This window comes from Tupaia chinensis, unplaced genomic scaffold (genome assembly GCF_000334495.1).
Source record: "Tupaia chinensis unplaced genomic scaffold, TupChi_1.0 Scaffold141530_1, whole genome shotgun sequence".
NCBI classification, from domain to species: domain Eukaryota; kingdom Metazoa; phylum Chordata; class Mammalia; order Scandentia; family Tupaiidae; genus Tupaia; species Tupaia belangeri.
In genome coordinates this window covers 2,146,126-2,166,886 of record NW_006201391.1, presented here as the reverse complement: position 1 = coordinate 2,166,886, position 20,761 = coordinate 2,146,126, and the positions used below count along the sequence as shown (strand labels likewise).

At 42.5% G+C, this 20,761-nt stretch overlaps 1 protein-coding gene across 1 annotated transcript in view; it reads left to right on the top strand.

Annotated features, from left to right (window-relative positions):
• Positions 1-20,761, top strand: part of CACNA2D4 (calcium voltage-gated channel auxiliary subunit alpha2delta 4) — a 160,946-nt gene that overhangs the window by 6,692 nt on the left and 133,493 nt on the right. Inside the window, exons 5-6 of the mRNA XM_006163246.3 lie at positions 248-410; positions 1,376-1,507. Coding sequence (XP_006163308.1) covers positions 248-410; positions 1,376-1,507 — 295 coding nt within the window. The remainder of the gene's footprint in view (positions 1-247; positions 411-1,375; positions 1,508-20,761) is intronic.

Genomic DNA, 20,761 nt, shown 5'->3' with positions numbered 1-20,761 from the left:
GCTGGCCCCCAAGCGGCCCCCCCCAGCACCGCGTGTAAGAGGCAGAGGTGCGGCGGGGAGGAGACGCCCAGGCACCTGCTGGTCTCCAGAGCCCTCCCTCCCGGGAGACGTGGCTGCTGATGAGGCCACGCAGTGCCGCAGCTCTCTGCCACCTTTGTCCCCGCCTCGGGCAGGTCCACACACTCTGTCCCTCTCTCCCCATGTGTCCCTGTGCCCGGGCTGCCTCTGGGGGCTGCTCGTCACCCAGTTTGACTATTACAACTCGGTCCTGATCAACGAGAGGGATGAGGAGGGCAACTACGTGGAGCTGGGGGCTGAGTTCATCCTGGAGCCCAACGCACACTTCAGCAACCTGCGGGTGAACACCTCCATCAGCAGCGTGCAGCTGCCCACCAACGTGTACAACAAAGGTACCCGCGGCCCGAGGGCGGGCGGCTTTCCTCGCGGCCTCCACTTTCCTGAGCCGCCTGCAGCTCGTAAACCAGCTCTCCCGCCTCCGTGGCTGAGCGTGAGCAAAGAAACGCTCTGCTCCAGCTGGGGCTGCGTGGCAGCGGGTTCCCGACAAGATGGTGCGAGTGTGGCTCTCCCGAGGGAGAGAGCGTGTGAGTGTGTGTGAGTGTGTATGAGTGTGTGCATGTGTGTGAGATAGTGTGTGTAGTGTGAGTGTGTGTGAATGTGTGCGTGTGAGTGTACAGTGTGTGAGAGTGAGTGTGAGTGAGTGCATGAGAGAGTGTGAGTGTGTAGTGTGTGAGAGAGTGAGTGTGTGTGTGAGAGAGTGTGTTTGAGTGTGTTTGAGTGTGTGTGAGAGAGTGTGTGAGTGGTTTGAGTGTGAGTGTGTGAGAGTGTGTGTGTTTGAGTGTGAGTGTGTGAGAGTGTGTTTGAGTGTGAGTGTGTGAGAGTGTGTTTGAGTGTGAGTGTGTGTTTGAGTGTGTGTTTGAGAATGTGTTTGAGTATGAATGTGTGAGAGTGTGTGTGTCTGAGTGTGAGTGTGTGAGTGTGCATGTATGTTTGAGTGTGTGAGTGTGTGTGAGCATGTGTGAGAGTGTCTATGTCTGAGTGTGAGTGTGTGAGTGTGCATGTATGTTTGAGTGTGTGAGTGTGTGTGAGCATGTGTGAGAGTGTGTGTGTTTGAGTGTGCGAGTGTGTGTGAGTATGTGTGAGAGTGTGTGTGTTTGAGTGTGAGTGTGTGTGTGTGAGAGAGTGTGTGTGAGAGTGTGAGTGTGTGTGTGTGTGAGAGAGTGTGTGTGATTGAGTTTGAGTGTGTGTGAGAGAGGGTGTGTGTGAGAGAGTAAGTGCGAGTGTGTGTGTGAAGATTTGGTTGCTGTTGCTTCTGACTCAGTTTCCCCTACAGTTCCTTCTCTCATCTCACCCTCAGACCCAGATATTTTAAATGGAGTCTACATGTCCGAAGCCCTGAACGCCGTTTTCGTGGAGAACTTCCAGAGAGACCCGACGCTGACCTGGCAATATTTTGGCAGTGCAACTGGGTTCTTCAGGATCTACCCAGGTGAGGCCATGGGTGGCACCTCTGTGATCCGTGGGCTTCCTCTCGGGAAATAGGGCTGTCGGAGTATCGAACATGGACCTGGCACGCAGTCCCCAGCAGATGAGACTGACCTCCTTTCAAAAAGCATCTCCTGTCCCATGCAAAGCACCGGAGGATAAAGCAACACTTTATCATATGAAGTTTATATCTGAGGCCAGCCAGTGGCATGATGGTTAAGACAGCTGGATCCTACATGGTCAACTGCATGGTTCAAGTCCCGGACCTGGTGGCTTGAAAAATACACCAGGTGCATGTGTGCGTGCCCAAAATCCTGAGAGGAGAATAGAGGAGAGGGGAGTGCAGCATGGCCATCCCTCCTGGGGGTGACTTGTCACTTTTCCTCTCTCTCTTTCTTTTTGTCTCTCTCTGGTGAGCTCCCCCTCCCTGAAGCAAACAAACAAACAAAAAAAGGAGTTGACATCCGAGTTGTCAACGTGGAACACACTCGGTGTAGGAGACGCCACAGGTTACTGCGCGATTAGTGGGTCAGTGGCCAGCCTAGCCAAATAGCACACGGAAAGCCGGTCCGCCGGTAAAAGTAGAAAACAAAAGTATCCACCACAAAGTTTGCAAGAGTTCTGCTTCTTTCCACTTCCCGTCTAGAATAATTCGCGTCCACCTTTCCCTCAAACTTGGTCTCCCATGTGTGCCCGCTGTCCGTCTTCAAGTTGCTGGCCTCCCTGAGACAGGGGGACCGCTGTGTCCGTAGGATGGGAGAGGCCCTCTTGGTGCGAAGGGGCCTCAGAGTTCGAGTGGGCCCCGTCGGCTGCATGCAGCGCCTGCTTTTCCCTGCCAGTTCAGGCCGCCGTCAGGTCTGCCTCTGTTTCCCGGAGCCTGAGTGACTAAGTCGATCCTCCCATGGAGCAATCCAGCAAGTGCTTGAAGACAGCTCGCACTTCCCTTCTCCTGTAGAGTAGGGGTCCTGTCATCCTGCCATGCCAGGGCCCCCAGAGGCACCAACTCACGTACAAGCACGGTCCAGGTGTGAATTCATCGGTGTCAGTGGAGAAGGGCCATTTCGCTCGCGTGCACACACACACACACACACACACACACACACATGTATACGCTCACGCCTGCCCTCAAGCAGACAGTAGATTGACCATAACCCTGGGGTGACGGCACACTACGCCCAAGGGCCCGTGCAGGCCCGTTTAATGTATTTAAAGTAGAGTGTAGCAGGCAGTCCTGCAGCCCAGTGGTGAGGGAGCCAGATCCCACAGAGCACAGTGCTGTCTGCATCCCGGCCCTGGAAGCTGAGAAACACCAGGTGTGAGTGCGCGTGTGTCCACAATCCTGATGAGGAGAAGGCGTCGGCAGCTTGGCTGTGCCCCATGGGCTGGGTGCTCCCTGTTCCTCTCTCTGTGAGCATGCACGCCCTCCGGTGTATGAAAACACAACGAAAATGTCAGAATAGCACACCATACCACCGACACCGGCCCGGAGTGTACCAGGATCTGCCGTGTGCTCCTGCTCTGTCCTACCCCTGCTCTCCCCGCCCCCCCACCCAGCCAGGGAACAGCAGCCTGAAGTTTAGCTTATCACTCTATTTGGATTTTTTAATTGTTTAGTTTTATGTTTATAAACACATGCACAGATACACACACATTTTGAAGATTTTTTTTTTTTGGTGTTAAAACACACATAGTATAAAGTTTAGCATATTTTCCCAGACCTGGTGACTTAAGAATCACACTGGGCTTGTGTGCGTGCCCAAAATCCCGAGAGGAGAATGAAGGAGGAGGGATTGCAGTCTGGCCATCCCCCCAGGGGGTGAGTTCTCACTTTCCCTCTCCGTCTTTCTCTCCAGTGAACGCACATACGCTATGGTAGAAACCTTGAAAAGATCAAATAACAATGAAAATGAATTGAGCTTCTTTGAGTATATACTTTGGTGCTCTTTCATATGCTTGTCATATTGGGCATCGCCTCCTCATCGCCAGGACTCTGCGTCTGTGCGTCTTATTCCCGTTCAATACCAGCTCCTCATCCGGAGGCCCCCACGGCACTGCCGCCACGCTTACACTTCTGCCCCGGGGTTCTGGCTTCTCTAGGAACCTGGTGTGAGTGGAATCACACAGCATTGGACTGGCTTCCTTCCTTAGAATAGTTGCTCAGGATCATTCATGTTACAGCGTTTGTCAGAACGCCCTTCCTCTGTAGACAGGAGTAGTAAGTCAGTGCAGGTACACCCCACGTTTGATTTATCCATTCACCCACCAAAGCGGATTTGGGTTGCTTCCGCCTTTTGGCTATTGCAAATAATGCTGCTACGAACCGGCTGTACAGGTATTTCTTCAAGACCCCACTTTCAAGTCTGTCGGGTATATTCCCAGAAGTAGCATGGCTGGGTCAGATGGGAATTCTGTTTTTAATTTTTTGAGAACCTGTCATATCGCTTTCTACCCGGGTTTTACCATTTCACATTCCCACAGTAGCGTACGTGTGTCTCATTAGTCCCCCTTCGTGCCAACACTTGCTGTTTTCTGGGCAACCATCCTCCTGGGTGTGAAGCGGAGTCCTGCTGTGACTTCGATATACACTTCCTGAATGATTAGTGATGCTGAGCATCTTCCCATGTGCTCTTGGCCATTTGTATGTCTTCTCTGCGTACATGCCTGTTCAATTCCTTTATCTCCTTTTGAAAGTGTATTCCTTTATTGCATGGGGGAGGAGAGAAGGGCACCGTCAGCATGGCCCTCATGCCACCGTCTTCCCCCGAGCACCGCAGCCAGCCGGGCCCGTGAGAACAGCCATGGGTGAACCCGCTGCACTCAGGTTGACCCAGGACATGAACCCAGGGCCTTCCTGTACGTGTTTCAGCGTCACGCCCCCTCTGCCTGCATCACTGCAGCTGGGCCCTTTTGTCATGGGGTGTTCGTCGTTGAGTTTTAGGACTTCTCTATATGTTCCGGGAACTTAGAAGATGATACCCTTTGCAGATACTTTCTCTGATTCTGTGGGTTCCATTTTTGCTTGGTCAGTATTGTCTTTTTAATTTTTATGTTTAAGATTCCACTGTAGGGTGCATGCACTTGCCAGAGAGAGACAGATGGGGAGGAGAGGGTGGGAAGGCCACACTGCAATCCCTTCTCCCCCATTCTCCTCTCCAGATGTGGGGCACACAAACACATGCACACTCTGTGTGATTTTAAGTCGCCAGCTCCAGGAATCAAGCCGTGCAGCTGTCCATGTGGGATCCAGTGCCTCAACCTCCATGCTGCCCACCGACGTTTTCTTTTAATGAACCAACTTTTATGATGCCCAGTTTGTCTACTTTTTCTTTTGTGTTCCTATGCTGTCAGTGTCACATGCAAGAAATCGTTGCCAAGCCCAGTGTCACGACGCTTTTCCCTATGCTGTCACGTCTTATGAATGCAGGTTTTGGTTAAGTATTTTATCCAGTTTTAGTTATTTTGGCACATGGTGCGGCGTGAGGCTCCAGCTTCATTCTTCTGCATGTGGATGTCTTGTTTCCCAGCACCATTGGTTGAAAACCGTCCTTTCCCTCATCGAATAGTCCTGGCACCACGGTCAAAAAGAATGTTGTCACGGGAACCAGCAGTTAGCATAATGGCTATGTCGCTGGACTCCCACGTAGTCGACCGCGGTTCGCGTCCCAGATCCGGTGGCTTAAAACTCACGCCGGGCGCGTGTGCATGCGTGCCCAAGATCCTGAGAGGAGAATGAAGGAGAAGGGATTGCGGCGTGGCCATCCCATCTGGGAGGTGATTTCTCGCTTTCTGTCTCTATGTCTCTGTCTGTCTGGCGAGCGCACGCACCCTGTAGCGAAAACCTCTCCAAAAAGAAAAAGAAAAAAAAGAATGTTGTCAGGCCCCAGCTGCAGTGCATACGCCGTGAGTGCTCTGCAGGCTGGACCACGCTGGGGGCCAGGGTCCAAGCTGGAGTCTAGGTGCGGTGACTCGAGAGGCTAAGATCGCAGGATTGTCAATTTGGGCTGGGCTGGACAGCACAGCGAGACCTGTCTAAAACAGCCAGACGTGACACCATGTGCCTGCCATGCTTGCCTCAGCTGGGAGGCTGGGCAAGAGGATTGCGACAGGAAGACTGTCAAAATAATAATGATGATAGTAATTCGATGATATATTGGAGCGCTTATCTCTGGACTCTGTGTCCGAGTGCACTGATACATATGTGTGTCTTACGCCGGTACCACGTGGTTTGATTGGCTTTGTGATCAGCTTTGGCATCAGAAGGTGTGACTCCTGTAGCTTTGTTCTTTTTCAAGATTATTTTGAATATTTTGGGTTCCTTGAGATTCCATTTGAATTTTATAATGAAGTTTTTGGTTTTTTTTTGTTTTTGTGATTTTTAAAAAAATTTTTTTGCAAGAAATATCATTAGGATTTTGATTGGGGTTGTGCAGACTTAGTAAATCAATTTGGATAGAATTGACAGCCCAACAATATTAATAATTCAGTCCATGTCCAGATGTGTTTCCATTTATTTTGGCCTTTAATTTCTTTCAGTAATGTTTGGTAATGCTTTCTGTCTCTCTATCTCTCTGTCTCTCTCTGTCTTTCCGGCAAGCGCATGCTCCCTGTGGCAAAAATCTCTCCAAGAAAAAAAAAAAAAAAACATGCCAGGAGTGTACGCATGTGTGCCTGAAATTCCAAAAGGAGTAATGGAAGAGAAGCGCTCCTTCTCTCTCTCTGTCCCTCTCCAGCAAGGACACATTCCTCCTAGAAAAAAAAAAAAATATCCTGGCTTTGTTCGTCATCTTAGAGGAGAATCTTTACAATTGAGTATGATATTTGTTGTGAGTTTTTCCACATACTGCCTGTATTATGCTATTATACCCCTCTGTTGCTAGGCTGCTGAATATTTTATCATAAAAGGGTGTTGAATTCTGTCCAATGGCTTCTGTGCACTAATTATTATGATCACGTAGAGTGTGGTTTTCTTTGTCCTGTTAATATGGTGTAGTACACTGATCAATTTTCCTAGGTTGAATTATTCTTACATTCCAGGAATAAACCCCACTTGGTAAGGGTATGTGATCCTTTTAACATGCTGCTGGATTTGTTTGCGAGTATTTGGTTGAGGGTTTTACATCAATGTTCCTAAAGGCTATTGATCTGTATTTTTCTTGTCTTGTCACTTCTCTGTCTGATTTTGTTACCAGGATAATGCCGGCCTTGTAGACGGAGTTAGGAAATCTTCCCTGCTCTTCAGTGTTTGGAGAAGTCTGAGAATGATTGGTGTCAACTCTTTATACGTTTGGGAGTGTTTCCAATGAAGTCGTCAGGCCCAGTGTTTTATTTTGCAGGGGATTTTCTGTTAGTATTGATTCAGTCTCCCTATTACTTGTAGGTTGGTTCAGATTTTCTATTTCTTCAAGATTTAGTCTTGGTTGGATTGTGTTTTTCTTTTTTTTTTTTTTTTTTTTTGGAGAGGTTTTTACTATAGGACACATGCACTCTCCAGAAAGACAGACAGAAATAGAGAGACAGAAAGCGAGAAATCACCCCCCCAGGGGGGATGACCATGCCACAATCCCTTCTCCTCCATTCTCCTCTCGGGATCTTGGGCATGCACACACACACGCACCTGGCATGAGTTTAAGCCACCGGGTCTGGGACTCGAACCATAGTCGACTATGTGGGAGTCCAGCAACATAGCCATTATGCCAACTGCTGGTCCCAGGATTTGTGTTTCTAGGAATTTGTTTATTTCATGTAGAGTATCTAATTGGTGAATGTACAATTGTTCATAGTACTCTCTCTCTTTTAATTGCTCAGGGGCACATTGTGAGAGAGAGAGAGAGAGAGAGAGGAGGCAGACAAAGGGGCCTGGTCATTCTTCAAGCCCTTCTCTTCCACTTCTTCACCCTGTGGGGGTTTGGGGCAAACATGCACACATGCCTGGTGTGTTTTTAAAGTCACCGAGCCAGGACTGAAACTATGCTTGCCCATCTGGGATCTGGCTCCCTTAACCAGTAGGCTATGGGGCCGGCCCTACAGTACTCTCTTGTAATTCTTTTTATTTCTGTAGAATTGGTAGTTATGGCTCCCACTTTAACACCTATGTTAGTAATTTGAGCCCTCTCTTTTTTCTTACCCCATTGAGCTAAAGGTTTGTCAATTTTGTGGATCTTTTCAAAGACACAACCTTTAGTCTTATTAATTTTCTCTACTGTTTTTCTATTGGGTTGTCAGAAAAGTCATGATGCTTTTTTTGCACAGAGAAGCACAGAAAACAAGTCATGACTTTCCTAACAACCCAGTATTTTCTATCTATTATCTCTGCTCTCATTTTTATAACTTCCTTTTTTCTGCTAGCTTTGGGTTTAGTTTGTTCTTCTTCATCTAGTTTCTTAAGTTGTAAAGTTAAGAAAGATCTTAAGTTGACTTGAGATCTTTCCTTTTTTTTTCTTTAATGTAAGCATTTTTAGTTAAACATTTCCCCTCCAGCACTGCTTTCACTGTGTCCCATAAGCCTTAGACTATTGTATTTTAAAATTGTTATTCATCTTTAAGCATTTTTAAATTTCCCTTGTTATGTCATCTTTGACCCACTGGTGGTTTAAGAGTACGTTGTTTAATTTCCATAAACTAGTACATTTTCTTATTTCACTTCCGTTACTGATTTTCTAGCTTTGTCCCATTGTGGTCAGAGACATTACCTTGCATGTTATCTATCTTTTAAAATCCGTTGAGTCTAAGTATGTGGACTAACATGTTCTATCCTGAAGAAGGTCCATGTGCACTTAGACATCTTTATTCTGTTGTTCTTGGTCAGAGTGTTCTGTGTATGTCTATTTATCTGCTTTTTATTTTCTTATTTACATTTAATTGCTGGGTATCTTTACAGCATACAACATGGTTTTTCCCAGCATGAATAGGGTGCATAAAGACATTACCATATACGTGATTGTTAACAGATAACTTTTCACTTTTCTGTCTATTAAATGTTGTTTTGTCCCATCACCTGCCCTCACCTATACTATCTCTAGTATTTGCCCTCCCTGCTATTACACTTTCTAATCTTTCAGTTTCTGCTATAGAGTACAGACATTTGGCTTATATTAAGCAGAGACATACGATGCCTCTCTTTCATACTCTGGCTTGCTTCACTTAGCATTAAATCTTCCGTATTCATCCACTTTCTATCAAGTGTCAGGGTCTCCTTGTGTTTTTATGGCTGAGTAGTATTCCACGTAGTACAAATGCCACATTTTTTCAGTCCGCTCATCGGTTCTGGGACATTTGGGCTGAGTCCATGTACTAGCAATTTAAGTAATATTGTAATAAACATAGGTGTGCAAGTATTTTTCCGACTGAGGGTTTTCCTACCCTTTGGGTAGATACCTAAGCATGGAATTACTGAGTCTTGAAGACATTTTATTTGTAGTTTCCAGAGGAACCTCCGTATTGTTCTCCACAGTGGTTGTACTAATCTACATTTTCTCCAACGATGTAGGAGAGTTCTCTTTCCACCACAGCCTTGCCAGCACTGATCATTCTTTATTTATTAAATCTTAGCCATTCTGACTAGGATTAAGTGGTATCTCGTGGTGGTTTTAATTTGCATTTCCCTTATTATAAGAAATGTGAGCATTTTTTTATATGCATTTTAGTCATTCGTATGTCTTCCTTGGAGAGCCGTCTGTTCGGCTCATTTGTCTGTCTTTTAATTGGATCAATCATTTTTTTTTTTCAGGTAAGCTGCTTGAGTTCCCTGTGTGTTATGATTATCAGTCCTTTATCTGAGACATAGTTTGCAAATATATTCTCCCATTCTGAAGTTTGTCTCCTCACCCTAATTATTGTTTTCCTTTGCTGTGCAGAAGCTTTTTATCCTGATATAGTTCTATTTTTTCAGGAGTATTGCCTGTACTTTGGATAGACTTCTTTCTCACTTTCTCTCTCTCTTTCTCCCTCTCGCTTGCTCACTCTCACTCTCACTCTGTCTCTCTCTGGTCAAAGTTTTAAAAAACAATAAATTAAGAAATAAATTTAAATAAAACAATTCTTTAAAGAGAAAAAAGAAGTCTTTTTCTGCTCTAATGTTTCCAGGAGTTTTTCCTGTGTTTTCCACCAGTAGTTTTATAGTTAGGGTAGGTTTATGTTTGATCCTTAATCCATTTTGAGTTGATTTTTGTTAATGGTGAGAGATAGAGGTCCAGTATTATCTTTCAGTTTTTCTAGCACCATTTGCTGAAGAGATTTTCTTTTCTCCACTGGAATGTCTTGTGCCCTTTGTCTAAAATCAATAGGCTGTATGTTTTGGAGTTTATTTCTGAGTTCTTAATTCTGTTCCATTGGTCTACCTACCTGTTTTTGTGGCAATACTTGCTGTTTTGATTATCACAACTTTGTAATAGCTTTTGAGATCAGGAAGTGAGAAGCCTCCTATTGTTTTTGCACAGTATCGCTTTGGCGATACAGGGCCTTTTATGATTCCAGATACATTTTGATTGCTTTTCTGTTTCTGTGAGAGATATCTCTGGTAGTTTGATCAGAATTGCATTGAATTTGTGTATTAATTTGAGTAGGATTGACATTTCGATTATATTTAGTCCTCCTATCCAGGAACATTAAATGGCTTTCCTCTTTTTTATATCATTTTTAATATCTTTTTCAAGTTTTTCATAGTTTTCCTTGTAGAGTTCCTTGCCTCCTTTAGTTAGGTTTATTGCTAGATACATTATTGTTTTTGTGAATATTGTAAATGAGGCTGCTTACTTCAATTCTACCTCAGTCTATTCATTGTTAGTGTACAAAACGCTATGGATTTTTGTATGTTGATTTTTGTATCCTGCCACATTACTATATTTATTTCTCACTTCCGGGATGGTTTTGTTTTTGTTTTTTTTTTTTTTTGGTATGTGTGTGAATTCTTTTGGGTTTCCTATGTATGCAATCATATCCTCTTCAAATAGAGATCATTTCACTTCTTCTTTTCCTATTCAAATGCCTTTTACTTTACTGTTTTGTTTGATCGTATTGGCTAGGACTTCCGGTGACATGCTGAAGAGGACTTCCCGTGGTATGTGGAGAAAGTGGGCGGCCTTGTCCCAGTTTTTATTTCCCCATTCAGTATGATGCTAGCTTTGGGGTTTTCATAGAAGGCATTTATTGTGTTGAGGAATGTCCCTTCTGTGCTAATTTTGCTGAGAGTCTTAATCATGAAAAGATGTTATATTTTATCCAATGCTTTTCTGCATCAATAGATATGATAATATGTTTTTTATCTTTCTTTCTCTTACTGTGATGTATTACATTAATTGTTTTGTATTTGCTAAACCACCCTTGCATCCCTGGGATAAAACCTACCTGGTAGTGGTGTATAATCTTTTTGATGTGTGGTTGGATATGATTTGCTAGTATCTTACTGAGAATTGTTGTGTCTGTATTCATCAGGGACATTGTTCTGTAGTTTTCCTTTTTGGTATGTCCTTGTCTGCTTCAGAGATGAGGATGATGGAAGTGTTATAGAATGAATTTGGGAAGGTTCCTTCTTTTGGATCTTTAGAAGTAGTTTGAGGAGAATTGGGGTTACTATTTATTACTGATTGAATCTCATTGCTTGTTATTGATCTATCCAGGCTCACTATTTCTTTCTGGTTCAATCTTGGTAAATTATGTGCATACAGAAATTAGTCTATCTCATCTAGATTTTTTTTTTTTTGGAGAGGTTTTTGCTATAGGGCGCGTGCACTCGCCAGACAGACAGAGAGAGACAGAGAGATAGAAAGCAGGAAATCACCCCCCAGGGGGGATGGCCACCCGGCAATCCCTTCTCCTCCATTCTCCTCTCGGGATCTTGGGCACGCACGCACACGCGCCCGGCGTGAGTTTAAACCACCGGGTCCGGGACTCGAACCGCAGTCGACTACGTGGGAGTCCAACAACATAGCCATTATGCTAACTGCTGGTCCCTAGATTTTGTTGTTTGTTGGCATATAGTCGCTCATACGATTCTCTCATAATCTTTTGTACTTCTGTTATGTCTGTTGTAATATCACCTATTTTACTGCTGATTTGATTTATCTGGTTTCTTTCTCTGCTCTTGATTAATCTAACTAATGGTGAGTCACTTTCATTTATTTTCTCAAAGAACCATCTTTTGGTTTCTTTGTTTTCTGTAGAGTTCTTTTATTTTCTTTGTTATTTACTTCTGCTTGAATCTTTATTATTTCTTCTCCTGGTATTTTGTTCTTCCAGTTCTCTAAGCTGTGTTGTTAAGGTGTCAATTTGGCACCTTTCTGGTTTTGTTTTTTCTTGTAGGCACTAAATGCTATAACTGCCCTCTTACGACGGCTTTTGCTGTGCCCCACAGGTTATGAAAACGTGTGTTTATTACCATTGGTTTCAACGGATCTTTTGATTTTCAGTCAATTTCTTTGGTGGTTGTGAAGTCATCAGGAATAGGCTGTTTAGTTTCCAAGTGTTTGTGCATTTTCAAGGGTTCTTTCTGCAACTGATTTCAAGTTTAACTCCACTGTGGTCGGAGAATGTGCAGGATAGTTTCTATACCTTTGAATTTGTGCAGGCTTGTTTGTGCCCTATCATGTGGTTGATCTTCAAAATGTTCCCTGTAAGAGTGAGAAAAATGTGTATTTGTGGTCACTGAGTGAAAAGTTCTATAGATGCCTGTCAGATCCTTTGGATTTACAGCATTGTTTGGGTCCTGTATCTCTTTGCTTATTTTTTTGTCTAGATGATCTGTCTAGAAAAGACAGAGGGGTGTTGAGATCTCCAGTGATTATTGTGTTGCAGTCAGTCTCTCCCTTTGAATCTAGCAGCCTTTCTTTCACGTATTTGGGTGCTCCAGTGCTAGGTGCATAGATATTTATAAATGTTGCATCTTCTTGGTGGATTAGCTCTTTTAATCCTATATAGTGTCTTGCTTTGTCTCTTACAATTTTTGTCTTAAAGTCTGTTTTGTCTGATGTCAGTATTGCAGCTCCAGCCTTCTTTTGATTTCCATTTGAATGGAATATCTTCTCGCAGCCCTTCACTTTGTCACCTAGCTTTCCACTCAACTATGGAAGGCCATTCCACAACTTACTTGCCCCATGTGCCTGCATTCCTATGTGTGCTTTGTGCTTTTTTAAAAAAAATAATTATTTACTTAATTTTTATTTATTATTATTTTTAAATTTTGACCAAAGAGAGAGAAAGAAAAATGAGAAAGCAAGCTGCCTGGTCCAGGACTTGAACTACAGTCAGTCATGTGGGAGTTCAGCACCTTAACCACTACACCACTTACCAGCCCTTATTAAATGCTTGTTTTCCTGATCTCCTTCTGTTCCTCCCAACCCCAAACCCCTGATACAATCTTGTTTATCTATAGCTGTCCTCTCTACTTCTATGTCTTTAAATCTTTCAATTTCTGCCATAGATTGCAGATATTTTGTATATATCAAATAAGGATATACAGTGTTCGTCTTTCATAGTCTGGCTTATTTCATACAGGTTGGAAAAAAAACACTTTTTTCCCCCAAAATATTTATTTATTTATTTAATTTCGTTTGTTATTATTATTTTTTAATTTGATCAGAAACAGAGAGAGAAAGGGAAAACAAGGAAGCAAGCTGCCAGGTCCAGGATTTGAGTTGTGGTCAACTGTGTGGGAATCCAGCTCCCTTAACCACCAGACCACCTGCTGTCCTCTCAGCCACTTTATTTTGAATGACAGGAGTCTCTTAGGTTTTGGGAGGTTTTTTTAAGAGTTTTTTTTTTTTTAATTTATTTATTTGCTTACTTATTTTTTAATTTGACCAGAAGGGACAGAGTGAGAGAAAGAGAGAAAGTGTGAAAGCAAAATGCCAGGTCCAGGACCTGAACCACGGTTGGCCATCTGGGAGTCCAGCGCTCTTAACCACCACGTCACCGCCCGGCCCCAAGTCTCTTAGTTTTTATGGCTAAATAGTATTCCGTTGCGTATATGTGCCACAGTTTTTAAAAATCCAGGCATCAGTTGTTGGGCACTTAGGTTGATTCCATGTCTTAGATTTTGTAAATAATGTTGCAATAAATATGGATATGCAAGTGTCTTCTGAACCAGTGATTTTTCTGTCCTTTGAGTAAATACCGATTATTGGTCAACAGTCTTCTGTTTGTTTTAGCACTTTGACTGTATTGGTTAACTGACTTTTGGCCTCCAAAATTCTGTTTAAAAAAACAAACAAAAAACTATCAAAAGACCACCAGATGGCATAATGGCTACTTTCACATAGTCGACCGTGGTTCGAATCCCAGACCAGTGGCTTAAAATACACTGGGCGCATGTGCGTGTGTGCCCAAAATCCTGACAGGAGAATGGAGGAGAAGGGATTGTGGCATGACCATTCTTCCTGGGGGATGATTTCTCACTTTCTGTCTCTCCAGTGAGCTCAAACGCCCTATAGCAAAAATCTCTTAAGACAAAAACCTATCAATTATCTCATTGCAGATCCCTTGTGTGTGAAGAGTTTCTTCTCTCTTGCTGCTTTCAAAAGAGTCTATGTCTCTACTTTCGATTATTTTATTATATATAATGTATCTCAGTCTGGTCTCTTGAGTCTCTCTTACTTGGAGTTTGTTGAGCTTTCATGTCTTTTACTAAATTTAGGAAGCTTTCAGCCATTATTTCATCAAATATTTTATCTTCCTGTTTCTCTCTTCTCCTGTTGAGACTCTTGACAGTGCAAATATTGGTCAGTTTGATGGTGACACATGGATCTCTTAGGCTCCGTTCATTTTTCTTTAATAATTTTTCTGTCTGTCTCTCAGACTCATTTTCTTTGTCCTATTTTCAGTTTTACTGAGTCTCTCTTCTGCCTGCTCAAATTTGGCTTTGAAGGGTCCTAATGACTTTTTAATTTCAGTTATTGTATTTTCAGCTCTAGAATGTCTTTTTTGCTTATTTTTGTGATTTCTTTTTAATGATTGATATTGTTCCATGGCTTTCTCTATATCTTAATTTAGTACTATGAACATCTTGAAAAGAATTGCTATAAAGTATTTGTATAGTAGATCTGACATTAGATATTTTTTAGGCACAATGCTATGGTTTGTCCCTCAAAGTTTAATGTGCTAGAAGCTTGGCTCCTATTGCATAGGGGGACTTCAAAACATATGTAGGGCAATGGAATTACAGCATTTTATTTTGGTACAAAAGTAAATTTTGAAATCCATTATAATTTTTTCATACTGTGTTTTCCATGAGCTTTTTGCATCAGTTATATTCCCAAAACCAATGAATAAAAGAACCTATTGAGTCACATTTTCTCTAACCTGAGTATTGTTAAACTTTAAATATTTTTGTTAATTTTTTAGTACAAAATTATATTTCACTGGGGTCTGGCATTGCAATTTCCTGTTCATTCATGGAGTTGAGCATTTATTTCTCTATTCTATAAAATGTATATTGTATTTTTCCCACTTAACTATTCAATTTTCTAATGTCAAACTATTCTTACTGGGGGAACCAGCAGTTAGTGTAATGGCTATGTCGCTGGACTCCCACGTAGTCGACCACGGTTCGTGTCCCGGACCCGGTGGCTTAAAACTCACGCCGGGCGCGTGTGCATGCGTGCCCAAGATCCCGAGAGGAGAATGAAGGAGAAGGGATTGCGGCGTGACCATTCCCCCTGGGGGGTGATTTCTCGCTTTCTGTCTCTATGTCTCTCTCTGTCTGTCTGGCGAGCGCACGCGCCCTACAGTGAAAATCTCTCCAAAAAAAAAAAAAAACTATTCTTACATTTTCATATACAAAAAGCTCATTTATATTGAGTTGTCCTTTTATGCATTGCTAGATTTTGTTCTCTAGTATTTTTTAAGTATTTGCAGCAGGTTTGTGTGCTCATCAGAGAGAGACAGCAAGAGGGGGAGAAAGAAAGAACTTTCCCATGGAGAATGGTCCCCACAACCCCTTTACCTCCAGTTCTCTCTCCTCTCAGGATTTTGGGCATGTGCAGATAGTTGGCGTGTTTTTTAAGCCATCAGATCCAGGACTCAAGCCATATCGTTGACCATGAGGGATTCAGTCCCCTTAACTACCAGGTCACAGGCTGGTCCAGTTTCCTAGTATTTTATTTAGGACTTTTGCATCTACAGTTTACAGTGAATTGGTTCTGTAATTTTTCTTTATTGTACTGTCTTTGTCAGGTTTTCAAAGTTAAGATAGCCTCAAAGAATAAACTGAAGAAATACTCCCTCTTTTTCTGACTCCTGCAAATATTTGAATAATCTTCTCCTTGAAAATGTTGTAGAATTTATCTATAAACCACATTGGCCTGACATATCTTAATAGGAAAAATTTCCACCTCAATTTATCTAATATTCACAATACTAATGTGACTTTCCACTTTCTTTTTAAGAATTAAAAAAATTATATATCATTATTATTTAATTTGTTATCGAGTACATGTGCTCATCAGAAAGAGAGAAAGTGAGAACGCCAGATGCTAGGTCCTGTGCCAATGGAATCTCCACTTTTCTGCATCTCACTAATTTCTATTGGTAGTAGGTTTTTAAATTGTGTTTTGCTTTTAACTGTGGTAATGTATATATAACATGAAAATTTACTGTCTTAACTATTTTGAAGTGTGGTTTTTTTTTTTTTTTTTTTTCGGAGAGGGTTTTTGTATAAGGCGCCATTGTGAGAGGTTTTTGCTATAAGGCGCTGTGCTCACCAGGAGACAGAAAGCGAGAAATCACCCCCTGGGGGGATGGCCACGCCACAATCCCTTCTCCTCCATTCTCCTCTCAGGATCCTGGGCACATATACACACGCACCTAGAGTGAATTTAAGCCACCGGGTCCAGGACTCGAACCACGGTCAACCACATGGGAGTCCAGCGATATAGCCATTACACCAACTGCTGGTCCCTTGAAGAGCTCTTTTTAAAAGTACACACTAACATTAAGTACATTCTCACTATTGTACAGTATCACTGTCATCCATTCCCAGATTTTTTTCATCTGGTAAAACTTTAACTGTATACTCATAAAATAATAACTCCCTATCCCTCCACTTCCCATCTCCTAGAAATCACCATTCTACTTTCAGTCTCTATAATTTTGACTTAATCAAAATTAATTTCATATGGAATCTTAATTCCATATAAGTGGAATCATATAGTATTTAATATTTTGTGATTGGCTTACTTCACTTAGCATAATGATTTCAAGATTCATTCATATTCTAGCATGTGTCAGAATTTCCTTTTTTTTTTTTTTTTTGTAAATTACTACTAATGTAGAGTAAGTTAATTTATCTTTGAAGGATTAGACTCCTTGGAAGGCATGTAGCAGGCACCTCTGAAAAGAAAACATAGAAGAAGAAGTTTGTTTTCCTTTTTTAAAAAATTTACATTAAATCACTGTACAGCCTTCTAGTGTACAACATGGTCTCTTTCCAGTATGAATACACTGAATACTAGTCAAGTCAAAGAAAAAACAAAGAAAAAAACACGTTTAATAGACACAAAAGTGAAAACTTGTCTGCTGATGATAACGTATATGATCTCTTTGGTGTGTCTAGAATTTTCTTCCTTTTTTTTCTTTCTTTTTTTTTGAGAGGTTTTTTGCTATAGGGCGCGTGCACTCATCAGACAGACAGAGAGAGACAGAGAGACAGAAAGCGAGAAATCACTCCCCAGGGGGGATGGCCACGCCGCAGTCCCTTCTCCTCCATTCTCCTCTCAGGGTCTTGGGCATGCACGCACACGCGCCTGGTGTGAGTTTAAGCCACCAGGTCCAGAACTCAAACCGCGGTCAACTACATGGGAGTCCAGCGACATAGCCATTACGCCAACTGCTGGTCCCAAATTTTCTTCTTTTATTAAAGGCTGAATATTCAATTGTATGTATATACCACATTCATCAATGGACATTTGCTATTGTGAATAATGCACCTATGAACATGAATGTAGAAATATCTCTGAGACCCTGCTTTTTAAATTTATATACCCGGAATTGGAGTTTCTCTTTTTAATTTTTTGAGGAGCTGCCTTACTGCTTTGCTCAGCAGCTGCGCCATTTTGGAGTCCACCAACCATACCTAGAGGTCTAATCTCTCCACATCTCCACCAGTTCATAATTTTCCGGGGCTTCTGTTTGTGCGTGTGGTTGCTAGTTGTGCTTGTTGTTTTTTGATAGTAACCATTTTAAGTTAGAGACAGTATTTCACTTTGAGTTTTTGACTTGCATTTCTTTAATGGTTAGCGATGCTGAACAACTTTGCATGTTTCAGTTGGCCATTTGTATATCTTCTTTGGGGAAAGGTCTATACAAGTCTTTTGCCCATTTTAAAATCAGATTGTTTGGGGTTTTGTTGTTACCGCTGTTGAGCCACAAGAAGTTTTTTGTTGTTTTAATTTGCTGTTGGGCTTATGCACTTATTGGAAAGAGGCAGACGGGGAGAGAGGGAAAGAACATGAGAAACACCCCACGGCGGACGGCCATGCTGCAATCCCTCTTCTCCTTTCTCCTCTCAGGGTTTTGGGCACACACGTGCGTGCATCTGGCATGATTTCCAAGCCGCTGGGTCTGGGACTTGAAGTGCGTCGTCAGCCATGCCTTAACCTTCATGCCACTTGCAGATGCATAAAAGTTCTTTAAAAATTCTTTAGGATTGGAAAGTTTTCTTGCAGGATTTCATGGAATAGATTACCAGTGCCCCTATGAGACTCTTCACCTTCTGGGATACCAATTATCCGGATGTTTGGACATTTGATGTATTTCTCTTATATTATTCTCATTTTGGGGGGGGGCATTTTCTCAGTCTTTGTGGTAGATTGTTCTAGGCCAGCAATTTTCTCTTCTACATCTAAGATTCTATTTTCTGTATCATCTAATCTGCTTTTAATACTTTCAAGGGAGATTTTGACTTCCTGTATTATAGCCCTCATCTCTAATTTATTAATTTTTGTGGAGTATAGTATAGTTTTTCAAAGCATGCATACAATGTGTAACTATCGAATCACAGCTATAGATATATTAATCTTCGACATTGAACATTACATTTTGTTGTGCATGTTCAATAATAGCTCTACTAGTTTGTTTATTTTAAAAGGATATAAAGGGACCAGCAGATGGCGTAATGATTACATCACTGGGCTCCCATGTACTTGACTGTGGTTGAACTCCCAGACAGGGCAACTTGAAACTCACACCAGGTGTGTGTGTGTGCATGCCCAAGATCCCAAGAAGAGAATGAAGGAGAAGGGATTGTGGCATGGCCATCCCCAAAGAGACTGATCTCTCACTTTCTGTCTCTCTGTCTCTCTGGTGAGCGCACACACCCTATAGCAAAAATCTCTCTCTAAAAATAAAGTGTATATTTAGCTGGGCCAGCAGGTGGCAAGTGATTAAGGTGCTAGACTTCAACATGGCCTATTGCGATATGAGTCCAGATCCTGTCGCATGAAAATCACACCAGGTATGTGTGAGTGCGTGCCCAAGATCCAGAGAGAAGGATGGTGAAGGGACTGTGGCATGGCCATTCCCCTTGGGGGGTGATTTCTCACTTTCTCTCTCTCTGTCTCTCTGTCTCTCCAGCAAGCGCATGTGTCCCATAGCAAAAATCTCTCTTAAAACACACACACACACACACACACACACACTAAAAATAAATAAATATTGAGGGGCCAGCAAGTGATTGGTGCTGGTTCCACGTGTTAGACCATGATTTGAGTCCTGGACCTGGCAGCTTGAAAATTGCACCAGGTGCATGTACATGTATGCCCAGAAGCCCAAGAGGAGAATGAAAGAAGAGGCTGCACATGACCATCCCCTGGGGGGAGAAATTTCTCACTTTCCTTCTCACTGTCTCTCTATTTGTCTCCAGTGAGCATGCACACCCTTTGGGGGGGAGGGTAAGAATTTTGGGGGAAAAAGTGTATATTGAATTGTCAGTGACATTCTTTACTTTGCTGTGGTGTATCATCCCATATCCCTGTTTGCATGCACTCTTGTGTCTGTACGCATTTTTTTCCTGAGTCTCACCATGCAGCTTCCAATATCCATCCTCACTCTCCTCTGCTGTCAAGTCCTTCGGGTCCCACCACAGAGCAGACACTTGGTATATGTTAAGCGGAGATATACAGTATTTGGCTTTCAGGGCTTCTAGTGTCATCCACTTTGTGTCAAATGACAAGATATTATTGTTCTTTATGGCTGAGTAGTTTGCCATCGTGTATATGTGCCACATTTTCTTTATTCTGGAGTTTGAGGGCATGCAGGCTGATTCCATGTCTTTGCTACTGTGAATAATGCTGCAATTAACATAGATGTGATTTACTGTCCTTTGAGTAAATACCCAAGAGTGAGATTACTGGACCTTATGAAAGTTCTATTTTTAGATTTTTTAAAAACATAATTATTTAATTTTATTCATTCATTCATTTATTTTCATTTGACCAGAGAAAGACAGACACACAGAGAGAAGGAAAGGGCGAAAGCAAGCCACCAGGTTTGGGACTTGAACCATGGTCAGCCATGTGGGAGTGTCCAGCACCCCAACCACCATTCTACCTGCCAGCCCCTATTTTTAGATTTTTTTTGGTGGGGGGAGAGGTTTTTGCTATAGGGCACGTATGCTTGCCAGAAAGACAGAGAGAGAAAGAGAGACAGAAAGCGAGAACTCACAGCCCAGGGGAGATGGCCATGCCACAATCCCTTCTCTGTTCTCCTCTTGGGATCTTGGGCATGCACGCACACAAGCCTGGCATGAGTATAAGCCACCGGGTCTGGGAATCGAACTGCGGTCAACTACATGGGAGTCCAGCGACATAGTCATTACACTAACTGCTGGTCCCCTATTTTTAGATTTTTTTTAAATTTATTCATTTTCTACATTAATTCACTATACACCATCACAACACACAAAGGAATTTTCCATCCAAAATACACTATGCATTGGCTCAATCAAGCACATCAACATACATGTTCTCAGCAAGTAATTTTCCAATTCTTACGTCCTGCATACCTTGCCTTTTGTTTTGCCATCCTTGATTCCCCATCCCCCACCCTCTGCTATGTCCCATCCTCCTCCCCCATTGTCCCTGGCATCCATGGTTGCCCTCCATGCCTTCCCCTCCCCCCTTTCAATTGTTCTGCCAATGAACTTAATTAGTCTAAATATATCCAATAGCTAGCACAGCTGACACATACCTATACATGAACCCAAGTCTGACTTTAGGCATAAACCCCAGTGAGTAGAATGAACATACTATAAAGTAGTACCCAGCTGTGCCCA